The sequence below is a fragment of the Ahaetulla prasina genome, chromosome 1, assembly GCF_028640845.1.
Source record: "Ahaetulla prasina isolate Xishuangbanna chromosome 1, ASM2864084v1, whole genome shotgun sequence".
Lineage (NCBI taxonomy): Eukaryota > Metazoa > Chordata > Lepidosauria > Squamata > Colubridae > Ahaetulla > Ahaetulla prasina.
The window spans coordinates 220697018-220712345 of NC_080539.1; the positions used below are offsets into that span (position 1 = coordinate 220697018).

Consider the following 15328-nt stretch of genomic DNA (forward strand, 5'->3'; position numbering starts at 1 on the left):
AGTCCTTTTTTTTTTTTTTTTTTGCCCGGGGAGAGTTTGCAATACTGCGGGACTACAGGCTGGAGAAAAAAAAACTTAAATTGGGGCTAAAGGGTGCGCTTGCGATTGGGGAGTATTAAAAACATGCTACTACAGCCAACCTAGTCTACAGTAGTAATTGAGCAACTTCTATTTATTTATTTTATTTATTTATTTTGTCACAACAATATATGTAACTATCATACAGAAAGGTTATATAGTATATAAAGGTATAAGCATATATATATGTATATAGGAAGAAGAAAAGAAAAACAATAGGACAGGAAGATAGGCACGTTTGTGCGCTTATGCACGCCCCTTATGGTCCTCTTAGGAATGGGGTGAGGTCAATAGTAGAAAGTTTTTGGTTAAAGCTTTTAGGATTATGAGAAGAGACCACAGTGTCAGGTAAAGTATTCCAAGCACTGATGATTCTGTTACAGAAGTCATATTTTCTGCAATCTAGATTAAAGCGGTTGACATTAAATTTACATCTATTGGTTGCTCTTGTATTATTGCAATTGAAGCTGAAGTAGTCTTTAACAGGAAGGACATTACAATTGATGATTCTATGAGTTAAACTTAGGTCTTGTCGAAGGCGACGGAGTTCCAAGTTTTCCAAGCCCAGGATTTCAAGTTTAGTGGGATAAGGTATTTTGTTGTTTACAGAGGAATGGAGAACTCTTCTTGTAAAATATTTCTGGACACGTTCAATTGTATTCAATTGTGTTCAATTGTCCAATTCTATATGGTAATCACAAATGGAGCACCGCACAGGATGCAAATATCGACGAAGCGCGCGCACACACACACACTCGCGCTCCGATTTTTTCTTAAGTTCCTCGCTCTCTTTCCTCCGCCGCCCCCACCCCGCCGCCGCCACTCCCGCGGCACGTGGCCTCCTTTGCCTTCCGTTAAAAGAACGGAAGGAGGAGCTCTCGCGCTCACCTGAGCTCTTCCAAGAGAAGCCTCAGGCAAGCGCTGTCGCGTTCGGGTTGGGCGCTCACCTGGGCGCCGCGGGCGGCGGATTGTCAGCCAATCACCGCTTTCCCTAGACCGCCCATCTCGCGCGGGAGGCGTGGGGGGGGGGGAGGGAAACCAAGGAGCAAAAAAAAAAAAAAACCACCCACCCAGCAGCGAGCGCCCGAGGTTGCTTTCCTCTCCCGCTGGTGGCTGCTCGAGGCTTACAGGTGAGGAGAGGGATCCGAGGCGGGGAAGGAAGGAAGCTAGGTAGGTAGGTAGATAGGACTCTGCGGCGTCTGCCTTCGGAAGAACGGCGTAATTTATTTTATTTTATTATTTTATTTTATTTTATTTTTCTTTTCTCGCCCGCTCTCCGCACTCGCTCTCTCGAAGACTTTTTAAAGGGCTTTGGTTGTTCGCGTCGGGCGGTATCTAGTCATTCATATTCGGTAGTGGTACCGTGGTATATGCAAGGCTTTGGAGTTTGGATGGTGTGTGTGTGGGGGGGGGCATCGCGCATTGACGCTTCTCTAACCGTCGGAATGATTCCTTCATGCCACCCCAAACTACGAAAAAGGACAAAAGTCTTCTGTAATGCGGGTTACCTCGCTTGGTTGTGAGGTAAAATGTTCCAGCGTCTAGCCGTTTCCTAATGGAACAATTCAGGCACTGTCTTGTCAAAACCCATCGTGTTAAGTGTATAGATTTTTAGAATGATAAAAGAAACAGGGTTGCGGGGGAGACACAGAAGGATGGGGATCTTAACATGAAATATTGCACCAAATATTGCACGGTTTGGTCTGCAGCAACTTTGGGTTTTGAGTTAAGGTGCATTAAAAGTTGCAAGAGGGCAGGTCTAAATCTGCATTTTTATTTCCAGGAACTGCTTCCGGGAGTGATGTGGAAAGGTTGTAAGGTTGACTTAAAGAGAGCAGTAGCAGCCTGAAACTGTACTTAGGGATTATTGTGATTTAAGTAAAACACTGAAGTCTGAGGTGCAATTGCTAGATTCAGTTTACAAGAACATTTTGGAATATGTGGGATGTAATCTGAAGCAGGCTTGAGGGATGATGGCCATGAGATGTGGTTAAAAAAAAAAAAGTTTGATGCTGGCACTGAACTACTATAACTATTTCCTTTTGTTGCCTAACTGAAACTGTCTTTTTGACATACATGGCAATGCTTACTCAGAAGAAATGGTTTAATTTCATAAATCATAGAAAAATAAGCCTCTCTTGTAAAATCAGTAAATATATTGAGGACTAAATCTTAAGAATGTTTTTTTCTGGTAGTTAATAATAGATCACAACATAGAAAACAATTTTCTGTTAAAATATGAAGGTTTAGATCAGGGGTCACCAACCTTTCGGACCTCAGGGACCACCAAATTCATAATTTTAAATCCTGCAGACCACTAATATAATTTTTTAAAAAAGATAAATAGTATTTAGTGCAATATAAAAAATGCAAATAATCTTTCTTGCGCACCACCAGTGGTCCATGGACCAACAGTTGGTGACCACTGGTTTAGATAATTATTAGGAATTATCAAATGGAGAGAGGGATATTTCTATGCTTCATCCTATACTTCTGTTGCATAATAAGTCACACAATTTTCTGTACCATGGCATAGTCTTTAAATGCATTTTTGCTATTAAAGAAAAATTCTGATATGAACTTCTACAGATCTAGTAGCATTGGAAAACCATTTCTCGTGTACTTGCCAGTCCATAATTAACTTGAATGGATCCAGATCGAAAACTATATAATTTGAAATATTTTGCCACACATATGGATCCTAATCTGACGATTTTAAATAACATATCAGTAGTTATAAAATGCATTCTAATTGGGTTATTGTTATGTTCATTAAATTAGGCATCAGAGAACTGGACCACTTCCATCCCTGTCTAGTCCACTGTGGGGGGATGTTGGTGGGCCAGCAGCCCTCTATTATCCCAGTTTCTCATATGGGCCCTTGGAGAAATTGTCTACCCCTATGTTGGAGCAATACTCAGTATTCTTTTCATAAGTCAGTCTGGTCACTAAGAGTTACATGATGAGATGTAATAATTATCAGTATTCTATAACCCATATTATACCATGTAGATAGGTTTGATATTCTACTGTGCTTTCTTTTCTTTCTGTTTTCTTTTTGTGCTAACTGGAGAATGACATACCAGGCTTAACAAGATAACTCACTCATTCTCTGGCCATCTGTTGAATTCAAACAATAAATGATGTGTTTGTTTCCCAATGTAAATGAAGGCTTTTCTTGGAAAAGCAGTTATAAGCTACATTTCATGTAATTCTTATAGATGAAAACATTCACTTCTCTTCCCCAAATTTAACCAGAAGTGTAATTGGAGCAAGTTTTCTGTAAATTTTTAGAATAGTGCTACTTATTGCATGATACAAATTATGCCAATATAAAATAATAACAAAAGCTTTGGATTGAGGGAATTATGCACGTTTCATAGTCAAAATACAGGATCTCTGCATATATACTTTTATTGTTTGCCAACACTGCTTGCTCAACCATTCATATGGGCTTGCCACCTGCCTTGACCACTATATTTACTATTTATACAAATGGGATTGACATTAAAATTCATAGTAATTTGTCCTCCATTTTTGGCTTATCTACAAACAATAGGATATCTATATCCTACATTAAAATAAATATAAAACTGCTTTCTTCCAAATCACCCAGAGTTTGAGGCAATTTGGTATTTCTGCTCATTGCCTTAAGAATTTTTGTAAATGTGTATCTTGAGTATTGGTAATGTAATACTATACCTGCAGGCTGTAGCATCTGTCGTGCCACTAGATGGCATCCATTTACATCAAATTCATTTTAAAAAATGTAACATAGCTACTCTTAAAAGATTCCTGTTTTCACCTGTGGTCTCTGACATTTTTAACGTAAAGGTTTTAGCAAATTGTTCTTCTAATTGTAAATAAAATGGTGTTAGTATGGGATATCATAAAAAATCATGCAGGAAACCAGGCATCACTATACAACTGTTCTGTTAGTCTCTCATCAAAAATATGCAAATAATAGACATCTTCATTCATACAGAACAGATCCTTTCGGTTTTCTAAAAGCTAAGATGAGGCTTTCAACAAATTATTTCAGTTTTCTGTCCAGAGCTACAACCAGTCAGTCATACTTATTCCACAATTTTATTACATTCCTCTTCCTTTCTGACTTTCTGTCTATAAATCTTTCAACATTGTGTTTTTATTAAGTTTTGTTTTTAAGAATTTTTATAATTTGGGCTTGCTTTAAGTCTCGGGTCCTCTTCTGTGTGCATAGTAAGGTGCTGTTTGACTAAAAGAAAGCCAACAGTTTAAGAATTGTGGTTATTAATATGGTAACATAAAAGTAGAACCTGCAACAAACATCTAAAATGTAGTGCTATGCTCAGAATTATAGCTAATCCATGCTTTGTCCATACATTTCCCCCCCTTTTTAATATCCAATATTCTGGGATCACCGCATGAGCAGTTAAGTTCTTATATGACAGATCAGGTTACTACTGCATTTATCCCATTTTCTTGGTTCACACAATACATTGAATCACATACTAACCAATTGCACTACTGACTGCATAAAACAGTAGGCTATTAAAAAGCTATAATTGAAATTAACCAAGCTTAGTGTAATGTAATGTAATCACAATGATTTGTTTAACTGAATTGGTTAGCTTTATAAAGTTCATGTCTTAAGATCTTTCAGAGGCGTTGCTCTTTCTACTCAGCTGCTATGAAATATACTACTGGCAGATTTATGAGAATGGCCTTCTTGGTATCTGCTCTAAGTTTTAGAAGTCCCTGTGAGTAAGATCACCCTAGTTTAATATATGTTATCTTTTTGCTAGAAGCTAATTTGTTTAATTAGTCAGGCCTCGAAATTAAAACTGACTTGAAGCAGATTTTAATGATGTTATGTAATTTATTTCAGTCTTAAGCACATATTTTAAGCAGAAAAACAAAGTATTAAGCAATACCACTGCATCATATGTATGTCAGAATAATATCTCTATTAAGTAAAATGGCAGCTGTACATTTTTCCAACTTTAAACGTTGCTTTTTAGAAATTAATGGCTTAAAAAGCAGTGCAAAGTGTTTGTATGCAATTAAAGTGACTACATACATATTTGAAAGACATTTTAATTTTATTAATGAGAGGAATGAATTACAGTATTAAACATCTTTCTTCATATAAATTGTGCTTATGATTTACATGAACAGAGTAAGAGCAACTATATGAAAATCGTTGGCGGCTGGCTTCCCAGCTGTTTATGTACTGGGAAGTGTCATCTTTCTTGAATGGGAGGTGGCAGTCGTCAGGAATTTGTGGCATCCATGGCAACCAAGGGCTTGTCCCAAGTTACCATGAGGCAAACTATTGTAGTACGGCCATGATACTAGTATTCACCTTGGAGGAATTCATGATTGGAGCATCAAGGACATCTATATCAGTCTATTGTCATGGTCCAGCTGCTGGAATTCACAATCAGCACCAATCTCCATAACAGATTGATCTGCTCCAAGCACTTTCTGGATCCACTTAATTTCCAATGGGTACTTAGGGGATTTCTCAGCAATCATGCAGATAACTCTTGGATAGATTGGCTGAACTTTGGAGGATCAAGATAGGCAAGGATTTTGATGGGGTTGCTCTGAAGTGACCTGACTCTCTTGCTGATCCAAGACGGTTTTTGACTTACTGGGGAGAGCACTGGAAGAGAAGATGACTAAAATATGATCAGACATAGGCATGAGCCCACATTTGTGCCTATTCTGTGGCACTAAAAGCAGTGAAGTATGGGTACTTTTCTGAGGTTGGTTACTGCATTCTCAGAGGGCCATCTAGCAGTATTAATTACATGACTGTGGCCTTTAGTGGCTCTAGGAACTTTAGTGGCTCTAGCAGTTCCTAACCATTTTGAGGATACTATCTCTCTTCAAGTAAACTAAGCTGGGACCACCCAATAAATATTAGAATTCTATTGATATTGAATTGTGAAAGCTTGATGGCTTTTCTCTCTCCCTTTTATACTCAGAATCATCTGGATTTCTTCCTTACCCTTTCCTATCTTACTGGGCTAAGCTGGTGATTATATAATATAGTAGGTGTTGCATATTTTCTTCAAGACCTTCTCTACACTCTTATACTGGATCTGAGTTGGATGGTAAATGGGCAGACACTGATGAGATGACAGAAATAATGTTTTGCCAGGTAATTTGGGATTTTTCAAGCCTGTGATACCTGAGGAAGTTGACCGTGTCCTCTGTAGCATGAGCTCAGCCATCTACAAGTTAGATCTTTGTTCTTCTTGGATAATACAAGCAGCCATAGAGGACACAAAAATGCAAAAATCAAGGAAAACAATTTTGACATCCCCCTTTAAACAACTTTAACAACTTATACCATCTCTTAAAATATAACAATCTCTTCATCCTGCATCTCATCACATTCTCTATAAATCTTTAAAGTGTCATCCATCCTAATTAGCAAACGTCTAGTAATGGTTATCAGAAATAACAGTATATCTGTTTTTAACTAGATCTAATAAACTGATTAAATTCCTTCCTTTTATGTTTATATCTCATTTTCTATGTTTAATCAAATTCTGCAAACTTCATCATTCCACTTGAGTCAATATTCAATTTATTGTAGTCCTAGATCAGTATAAATAATAAACAAAATAACATTTAAGACATTCAGCATTTAACATGCTAACTGAGGCCTGTAGATTCTGAGACGTAATCCTTGGATTTTTTACAATCTCTCAGCATTGCATGGTCTGACCCTGGGGTGAATTTGCTGAGACATCCAGTCCTGGGAGGATTGGCAACTGTCTTGAATGTTTTCCACTTGTGAATAAATCTTCCTCACTGTAGAATGATGGACTTTAAATTGTTTGGAAATGTCCTTATAACCCTCCCCAGATTGATAGGCAGCAACAATTGCTTTTTTTAAGATCATTGCTGATATCTTTCCTCTTTGGTATTATATCAACACATACCTCAATGCTGGAAACCAGTAAACTCCTAAAACTTCAGCTTTTATAGAGGTAATCACACTCACTGTTGATCAATTGAGAAAGTTTTCTGATGGCTGGGTAACTATGTAAGCTTTCTGTGAAAGTTTTCTGGTGGTTTCTAACTATGTAAGGTAGCTGGCAGTGGTGATAGTATATCTGTTGTATACTGGTGGCAGGAAGGTTAGAGCCTTCCCTAAATCTGCATGCCTCTCTGTATGCTTTAAACTTTTCTCTAGGGTTTGTTTCACCTGATCATATTCCATTTTAAGAACTGTAGGGAAGGGTAGCCTGGATTTCAAAGATTAAATTCAACAGCCTTGATTCATTTGGGCTGAAAACTGTCCTCAAGAATTAATGGTGCTAAGCCTTGAGGATAGAAGTTGAGTTTCAACCAAAGGTTTATAAAAGCTAGGCACACTATTGACTGAAGTTTATCATATGCGTTACCACTCGTAGATGTGCATTTGAGATACAGCATGGTATCTGGAGAGCTGCTGTGATGAATTTAGATTATACCCTTTCCAGGGTACATCCTACGGGATGAGGTGGAACCAGAGTCTCATAAAGAAACTGAGCTAGCAACTCAGCCTGAAAGAGCTTAAGTGTGGCTGGAACAATGTTCTCCCTTGGATTGGAAAAAATTAAGGGTGGTATTAGCAGATTTTATCCAGGAGCAGTACCATATTCACAGTGAGCTTTCATTGAGCCAGTGGTTAGTGGATAGGGAGTCTAGAAAATCTGGAGCTTTGTTCATTTTACTGAGTCTTTATCTAAATCTAAATCTGAGTAATGAATATAAAATACTTTACTTTGCTGATATGGCTTTATACCACGCTGAACTACTTCTGAACTAGAATTTTGCTACATGTTCATAATTTTTAAAGAGATGTAATATGGAATGTAAAACTGAAAGGTAATACAGATTTTCTTTTAATTGTGCATATGGCTATTGGGCAACTCTTCAAATAATTTGATTATAGTAAATAGTATATACAGTTTGGATGGATTTTTTTGCTGTACAAAAACTAATATGTGAAGCAGATTTAAGACATAGGATTGCCAATCTTGCGTAAGACAATATGACTAAAGGGCTAGTGCACATCTGTTGTAGAGCAACATTCTTTCCAGTGCTACATGAGAGATCATCTGTAATACTTGATTGGGCAAGATGCTTATCAAATAATAAATAGCATATACTATTCTGATTTAGACATAGTTCTTGTTCTCCAAAGCAAAATGCCTAGCAGGTAGCAACACATTAAGAAGTAATGTGAGAGACATACTGGTGAGTATCCATCCATCTGGAAAATTAGAATTGCTACCATGTCAAATAAATGCATAATATTGCAATGCAGTTTAACCTCTCTGTCCTCTCAAGTGACATAGAACTGGATATAAATAATCTGTTGCTTAATACTGGTTTTTCTTTTACTGTCTGGCAATCAAAAATATAACCAGAAAGTTTCATTTGAAAAAGAAAAAATGCAATGTTTTAATTAAAGTATAACTTTTACCATTTGGATGGTACTGTTTTAATACATTTCACTGCTATTTCAATATGGATGTTTATTCAGGTAGAAATGATTCTCTGCCAATAGCGAAATTGTAAAAATGGTTTTGCTAATCTTACTTGCAAAAATCTTCAACCATTCAAAGGTGTAAAAATGGGTTTGAAACATATCTGAAAATGCATACAGAGTACCAAAAGGGAAAATGGAGATTTAACTCCATAAGGCACAAAACATTTTGTCTTTTCAATCCCCAAAATGGGCCAAGAAGTGATCAACTGAGAAACAGGCATTAACGGAAAAGGACCATTTTAAAGTTGGATCATAACCAAAGCACTCAAAACAAGAGTACCTTTACAAGGTTGGAACACTTCCAAAACACAATGACTGACTCATTTTGAAGTTTGAATCACCTGTTTCAGGGACACATAACAGAATATTGTGAACTTTCTTAAGATTCATAGCCCCAAGTGGTTGTTTATGGCTAATAATTAAAATTTTTAGACCATCTGATCTAAAAGATATAGAAGTATGTACCTCAAGGGATAAGAATAACTGCAGTTGTATCTAATAAGGATTCTTATGGGATTCAAATACTCTAATAAGTTTAGAAAATGAACATTATTTCAGTAACTTTGAAGCAACGTGTCTTTGTGAATTTATTACTGTATTAATTTAAATTGTTGCAATTATTTTTATTTAACATTTTTTAAAATCTTGCAGGTTTTCCCATTTTGTGAACTTTTTTGTATAAAAGAACATTTTTTGAAGCACTTCTATATGTCGACTCTCCATGATGACTTATATGAGAATGCTACGGCGCTTCATAATGAAACAGTTTTCCCAGAAGAAACTTTGGAAGTTTACCTTCGTTATTTTTGTCTTCTTAATATTTTTGGTTTTGTTACAACGAGAAGTAGGTGTTCAAGAATTTAATGAGGAACCAGGAATGCCATCTCATGATGAAAAGAAAACTGTATTAGATCTAGTGTTAAATGCTGTGAACAACATTAAAGCTGCAAAACCAAAAATGCAAATTAAAGCACCTCTTAGGCAGACTCATAATGCTGAACAGAAGCATTGTTTACCAGGATATTACACAGCTGCTGAACTGACTCCTTACCTTGAGCGTCCCCCTCAGGATCCTAATACTCCAGGGGCTTCTGGTAAAGCATTCAAAATGATCAGTTTAAGCCCAGATGAACAGAAAGAGAAAGAGCATGGTGAAGAAAAGCATTGTTTTAATTTATTTGCAAGTGATAGGATTTCTTTACATCGAGATCTAGGACCAGACACACGACCACCTGAGTACGTTGAAATGTATTTGGATTTAAGAGTAATATTCTAGTTTTTGGTTAAAAATATGTAAAATATTGGAAAGAGTTCTTGGGCTTCCATTTCTGTATTAAGATGTGAACTGTGACTACTGTTATTATAGCTCCCCCCCCCATGCCATATCATCCAGGTGGAAATAAGATTGGCCCATATACTGACACTCCTTCAGTTTTTCTGAAGATATTATTTTGCCAGTGAGCCTGGAGACCACAGGGTAATATGAGATCCATGATTGGTTTGATCGTTGTCATCCGGGGTATGAGGGTATATTAGCTTTTGTATTGGGATTTTATTTTTGAAAGTTGTCCAGTGTCACAGTGAGTAAGCTGTCTAATTTTTTAAAAATAAATATAAATAAATAAACAAAATAATCACTAATTCTTACATCTGTAGGTATAGCATATAGATAGCATATAGATATATACCTATATCTGAAGTAGTTGATAATAGCAAATCATACATCTAAAAAATACTAAGAAATATTGAAAAATTTATGTGGGATTAGAGTACTTCCAATACATTGATTAAACTCTTTTTAACAATTTTTCAGCAGAAGTCTTCTGTTTATTTTAAACTTGAGTAATTTGCTAATGATGAAGCTTTGTGGGCAATTAAACTAAATATTTATATGCCCTCATAATGTCAGCCTTATAATGTGGACTAGCTAGGAAATTTACCAGATGGGCTTAATTCTACTTCATTGTAGTCCATATTAATAGAATCTTGCAAGTCTGAAAGTATAGATCTCTTTCTCCAAAAAATTAGTGAAGGCTTCTTCTGTACCTCTTACCACACCCAATTTTCAACTATAGACTAAGCTGTCTCTTATTTGAGCATTCCCTAGACAGTATCTCCGGGGCCAGTCTCTCAAGGTCATTTCCACATACCATTACACACAATGTGATACATGGATTATCACTTTATTGTTAGAATGAGATTCTTAGAAAATACCTGTGCCATGCTACTTTCGTTACATGTTTTTTAAAATAATAATGAAATAGTTCTACCATACATGCAAAGCTCATTATCTGTACTATGAATATTAAGATCTAACATTTCTTATTCGTTTTTTCCCATATGGCTTTATCCCCCAGATGTATTGAACAAAAATTTAAGCGCTGTCCTCCACTGCCTACTACAAGTGTTATCATAGTGTTTCACAATGAAGCATGGTCAACTCTTCTGAGAACAGTTTATAGTGTGATGCATACTTCCCCTGCAATATTATTGAAGGAAATAATTTTGGTAGATGATGCCAGTGTAGACGGTAAGACGCTATCTATAAACTATAGATTATTTTCATATTTGGTTTTTTTCTAATTAATATATCCTAGAAATATGCACATTTTTCTTCAACAAAGAAGAGACAGCCCTTTCAAGAGATGAAATATCCACCTCCCATATACTGTGCCTACATTCACAAACAGATAGTCCTTGGTTTAGGACAGTGATGGCTAACCTTTTTGCTGTCATGTGCCAAAAGCGGGGGGAGTGCGGGGGAGTCACGTGTGCACGTGCCCACACCCATAATTCAATGTGCCCCCCCCACGCACACGTGACATCCCCCCGCGCTCCCCCCACTTTTGGCATGCGATGGCACAGTGGGCCTGGTAGGCCCGTTTTTGCCCTCCCCAGGCTTCAGATGGTTTCTTGGAGCCTGGGGAGGGGGAAAACGGCCTTCCCTACCCCCATGGAGGCTCTCCAGAGGCTGGAAACAGCCCATTTCCTGATTTCTGCTGGGACCGGAAGGCCTAAAAATCAGCATGCGCGCTGGAGCTGAGCTAGGGCAACGCTCGCGTGCCCACAGATACGGCTCTGTGTGCCACCTGTGGCACATATGCCATAGGTTCCTCATCATGGGCTTAGGACTATTCATTTAGCAACTGCTTGAAATAACAATAATGACGGAAAAAGTGACTTCACACAACCATTCCCACGGTCATGTGGTCAAAATTGGAGCGCCTGGCAACCCATGGTTTGCAGTATCATAAGTTCATAATGATCCCATTTGTAACCTCAGCCAACTATAAGCAAAATCAACGGGAGAAACTGGATTTGCTTAACAACATTGATGATTTGCTTAATGAATATGGTGATTTGCTTAACAACCTTGGCAAAAAAAGGTTGTAAAATTGGGCACAACTCACTGACCACCTCTATGGTGATTGAAGTTCCAATCCAAACTGTGGTTGTAAGTTGTGGTCTATCTGTACAATGTAGATACATCCACACATGCATTTAAGCTGAATTAGTTTGTGTTCATTTTCTTTTTGGCTCAGTTCAATCCAAGTCAGATTATGGTTAAGGTTATTTTACATCTAGATCTCAACTGAACAAGTTAGAATTGGAAATCATGTGCCAAATTGATTTAACAGTATGGTTGAACTAGTTGGTTTTATGCAATGCGTGATATGATGCCAAATCTGATAAATTACTGCCCAACTATTGCTCTTTCTTAAAGGTCTGTTATGCTATAAAGCAGGAACATTTTTTCTAATGAAGATATTTCTTGGTGATGGAAAATAAAGGAGATGGAATTCTAAATCATATGTACATAGTGTTACATTGAGAAGCTAAAGATGGATGTTTCTGAATTAAGTTACAGACTGCCTTTGCATGCTACACATATTTAGATTCATGTTAGAGAATACAGTGCATCAATTCATCTTGATGGTTCTTCCCCTACAGTGGCCATTGCTGGCTTATTTTAAGGTTTAACATATTGTTGAAATACAGATGCTCATTTTTCTATCCTCACCTAACTAGTAACTGAAGCCATTAAAGCAATTGTGGGGAGGCTCAGTACTGCAAACAAGGGAAGGGCAGGCACATGTGGGCAATAAGTTATTTATCTTGGTTCTGAGCTAATCAACATTTTTTTTTTTTACCAAAGGGAAAAAATAGCTGATATTACATGTTTAATCATATACATAGTAGAATATGGCATAGCGTGTGCCCTGGGGTGAAATGCTCCCAGTTCGGACCGGCTCGCGCGATCCGGTAGCAATGGCGGCTGCTGGTTCAGAGGACCAGTAGCAAAAATCCCTGGTTCCGCCCCCCCCGCCTCTGCTGAGCCGCACCATCAGCAGAGGTTTTTTTTTTTTTTTACTTTTAAAAGCCGTTTTTTCTTCAGCCGAAACATGCCTTTAAAAGTAAAAAAAAGCCTTTGAGGATCCCACCCCTCAGCTGAGGTCAGCAGAGCCTTTAAACTTTTTTTTTAAAAAATTAAAGTCTCCTCTGGCGATCTCGCCTGAGTTCCTCTTCAGCACAACCTTACTTGTATTCTTACTTGTAGAAAACATATTTTCTACAAGTAAGAGTAGAGATTCTAAGGCACTTACCTGATTACTGATGAATGCATGGCTTTTTCCCCAGCCCAAAATCAGTTTCACTTTCGGCCCAGACAGAATCAATTGCTTAGCTAATCTATTTCCTCAGTGATCAACTAATGCTGGCTGGCTTTGCTGGCTGAGGAACTCTGGGAATTGAAGTCCACAATAAAATAAAATAAAATAATAAAATAAAACATTTGTGCAGCTTTCTGAGATTTGGTGTGTTTCTGTAGTGTTTCACTCTAACTACACAAACACACAAAATCTCAGAAAGCTGTATGTGGCATTTTGTGTATGTATGTGAGTTATGTTGTGTGTGTGTAAAGTGTGAAAGTTGGTTTTTGAGCTTTTTGTGATTGTGTGAAATGTGAAGTGCAGCTGCTTTTACATTGTGTGTGAGTCACTTGTGTTGTGTGTGTGTGTAAAGTGTGAAAGTTGGTTTTTGGTACCTCTTATTGTTTTGTATACTTTGTTTATTATTTTTATTATTTATTGTTATTGGCCACGCCCACCCAGTCATCTGACCACCAAGCCACGCCCACCAATTAAGCCACGCCCACAGAACTGGTAGGGAAAATTTTTAGATTTCACCCCTGATGTGCCCCTTTGTCTTGTTAATCAGTAAGTATTTTCCTAGTATATAGTTGTCCATTTCCAACTTTTTCTTCTAAAAGCATTGTTCTGAATGTGTCTGTGTGTAGTCCATTGGGATCTAAGATTATCGTTTTGGATTGTGTATATGTAGGACTTGGTGGAATGTTATTGCCTTCAATTAATGATAAATGTGATACACATTTATCACACAGTAATTCATATTGAGAACATATTTCTTAAACAATATTCTCCATCAACAATTTATTCTCTTTAAAGCATTGGCCATAGTCTTTAAGTCAGTGTTGAAGCATCTGGTGGGCTTCTCATGAAAGAATGAGTCAAACACGCAGTTTTCCTCAAGATGAGAGAGCATCGAACAGAATTCTAGCCTCTCCTTTTATTAGGATTCTTATCAGAAGGCATTTACATCAAAGGCAGGCTTGCATGCATCAATCACATAGCAACATAGGCACATTCCAAAACATCAAGAGACTTGTGTAGCAAAATCACAGTAACAAACAGAAATTCATCTTGTAACATCCTAACCCTGCATGTTAATAAATCTCATATAATTGTGTGTAGGAGAAACTTCTAAGAAGCTTTGTGAAAGGAACCTTATCAGAAAAGGAATGTCCTGTGGCTATCACAAAAGTGTTGATACATTTCACACCATCGTAGAGGCAAACATCTTTGCAGCCTTGGCATAAAACAAATTTCTGCTTACATGATAAAATTAGCCAAAGTTACTTATGCTGATCTTTGCACATAAGCAATCTCTCAAAGGAGTTCATATGGCTTAATATTGCAACAAGTCAGGATGAGCTAATCTTTCATTTTTCTTTTAAAATGTAACACTTGCCTATAATAATATTCAGTTATAAAGTACTTGATTGTAAAGCCAAATTGCTTTAAATGATACAAAATAATGTTCATTTGAGTCCAACTAAATATACCAATACTTTTGTTCCAAAAGCACAAAAATTTGCCAAAGCTTAATTTTATTAGTAGGTGTTAGCAATTACAGTTTTGCTGAATTAAGATAGTGCTTATTTGGTAGTTTGTTCATTTTTTAGTAATCAGATGGTAAGGAAACTTTTACAACTGTAACCATGGTCATTTAAAAATTACATCATTTTTTATTTTCTTCACTGATGAATTGACCCTAACAAGTAAACTTTAACATTGTTTTTTGTTGAAGGTATAGCAAATGACTTGTTCTCTTTTCAGACTACTTGCAGGATAAACTGGATGATTATGTGAAACAATTCCAAATAGTTAAAGTTGTCCGACAAAAGGAAAGAAAGGGACTTATCACTGCTCGGCTGTTAGGTGCTTCAGTAGCTACTGGAGAAACCCTGACTTTTTTGGATGCACACTGTAAGTATGTCTAGATAGCTCATTGAACACTAGAGGAGCACTCAGTAATTTGAGACCATATTATCCTATTTTGTCATTGAATTAGGATGCACTGATTTAGGGAAGTTACTGTAGCTCATTTCTGGTTCACGTTGCTTATGGTAAA

At 37.1% G+C, this 15328-nt stretch overlaps 1 protein-coding gene across 6 annotated transcripts in view; it reads left to right on the plus strand.

Moving 5' to 3' along the window:
* Positions 1 to 1120: 1120 nt before the first annotated feature.
* Positions 1121 to 15328, plus strand: part of GALNT3 (polypeptide N-acetylgalactosaminyltransferase 3) — a 34530-nt gene continuing 20322 nt past the window's right edge. For 3 of the 6 annotated variants that reach the window (XR_009156153.1, XM_058191411.1, XM_058191448.1), the window contains exons 1-4: positions 1121 to 1208; positions 9269 to 9853; positions 10975 to 11147; positions 15034 to 15183. Coding sequence is in view for 5 of the 6 variants with exons in the window: in XM_058191411.1 (XP_058047394.1) it covers positions 9339 to 9853; positions 10975 to 11147; positions 15034 to 15183 (838 nt within the window). In the remaining variant the exon portion in view is untranslated. The other 3 variants (XM_058191431.1, XM_058191422.1, XM_058191439.1) reach the window with 3 other exon arrangements.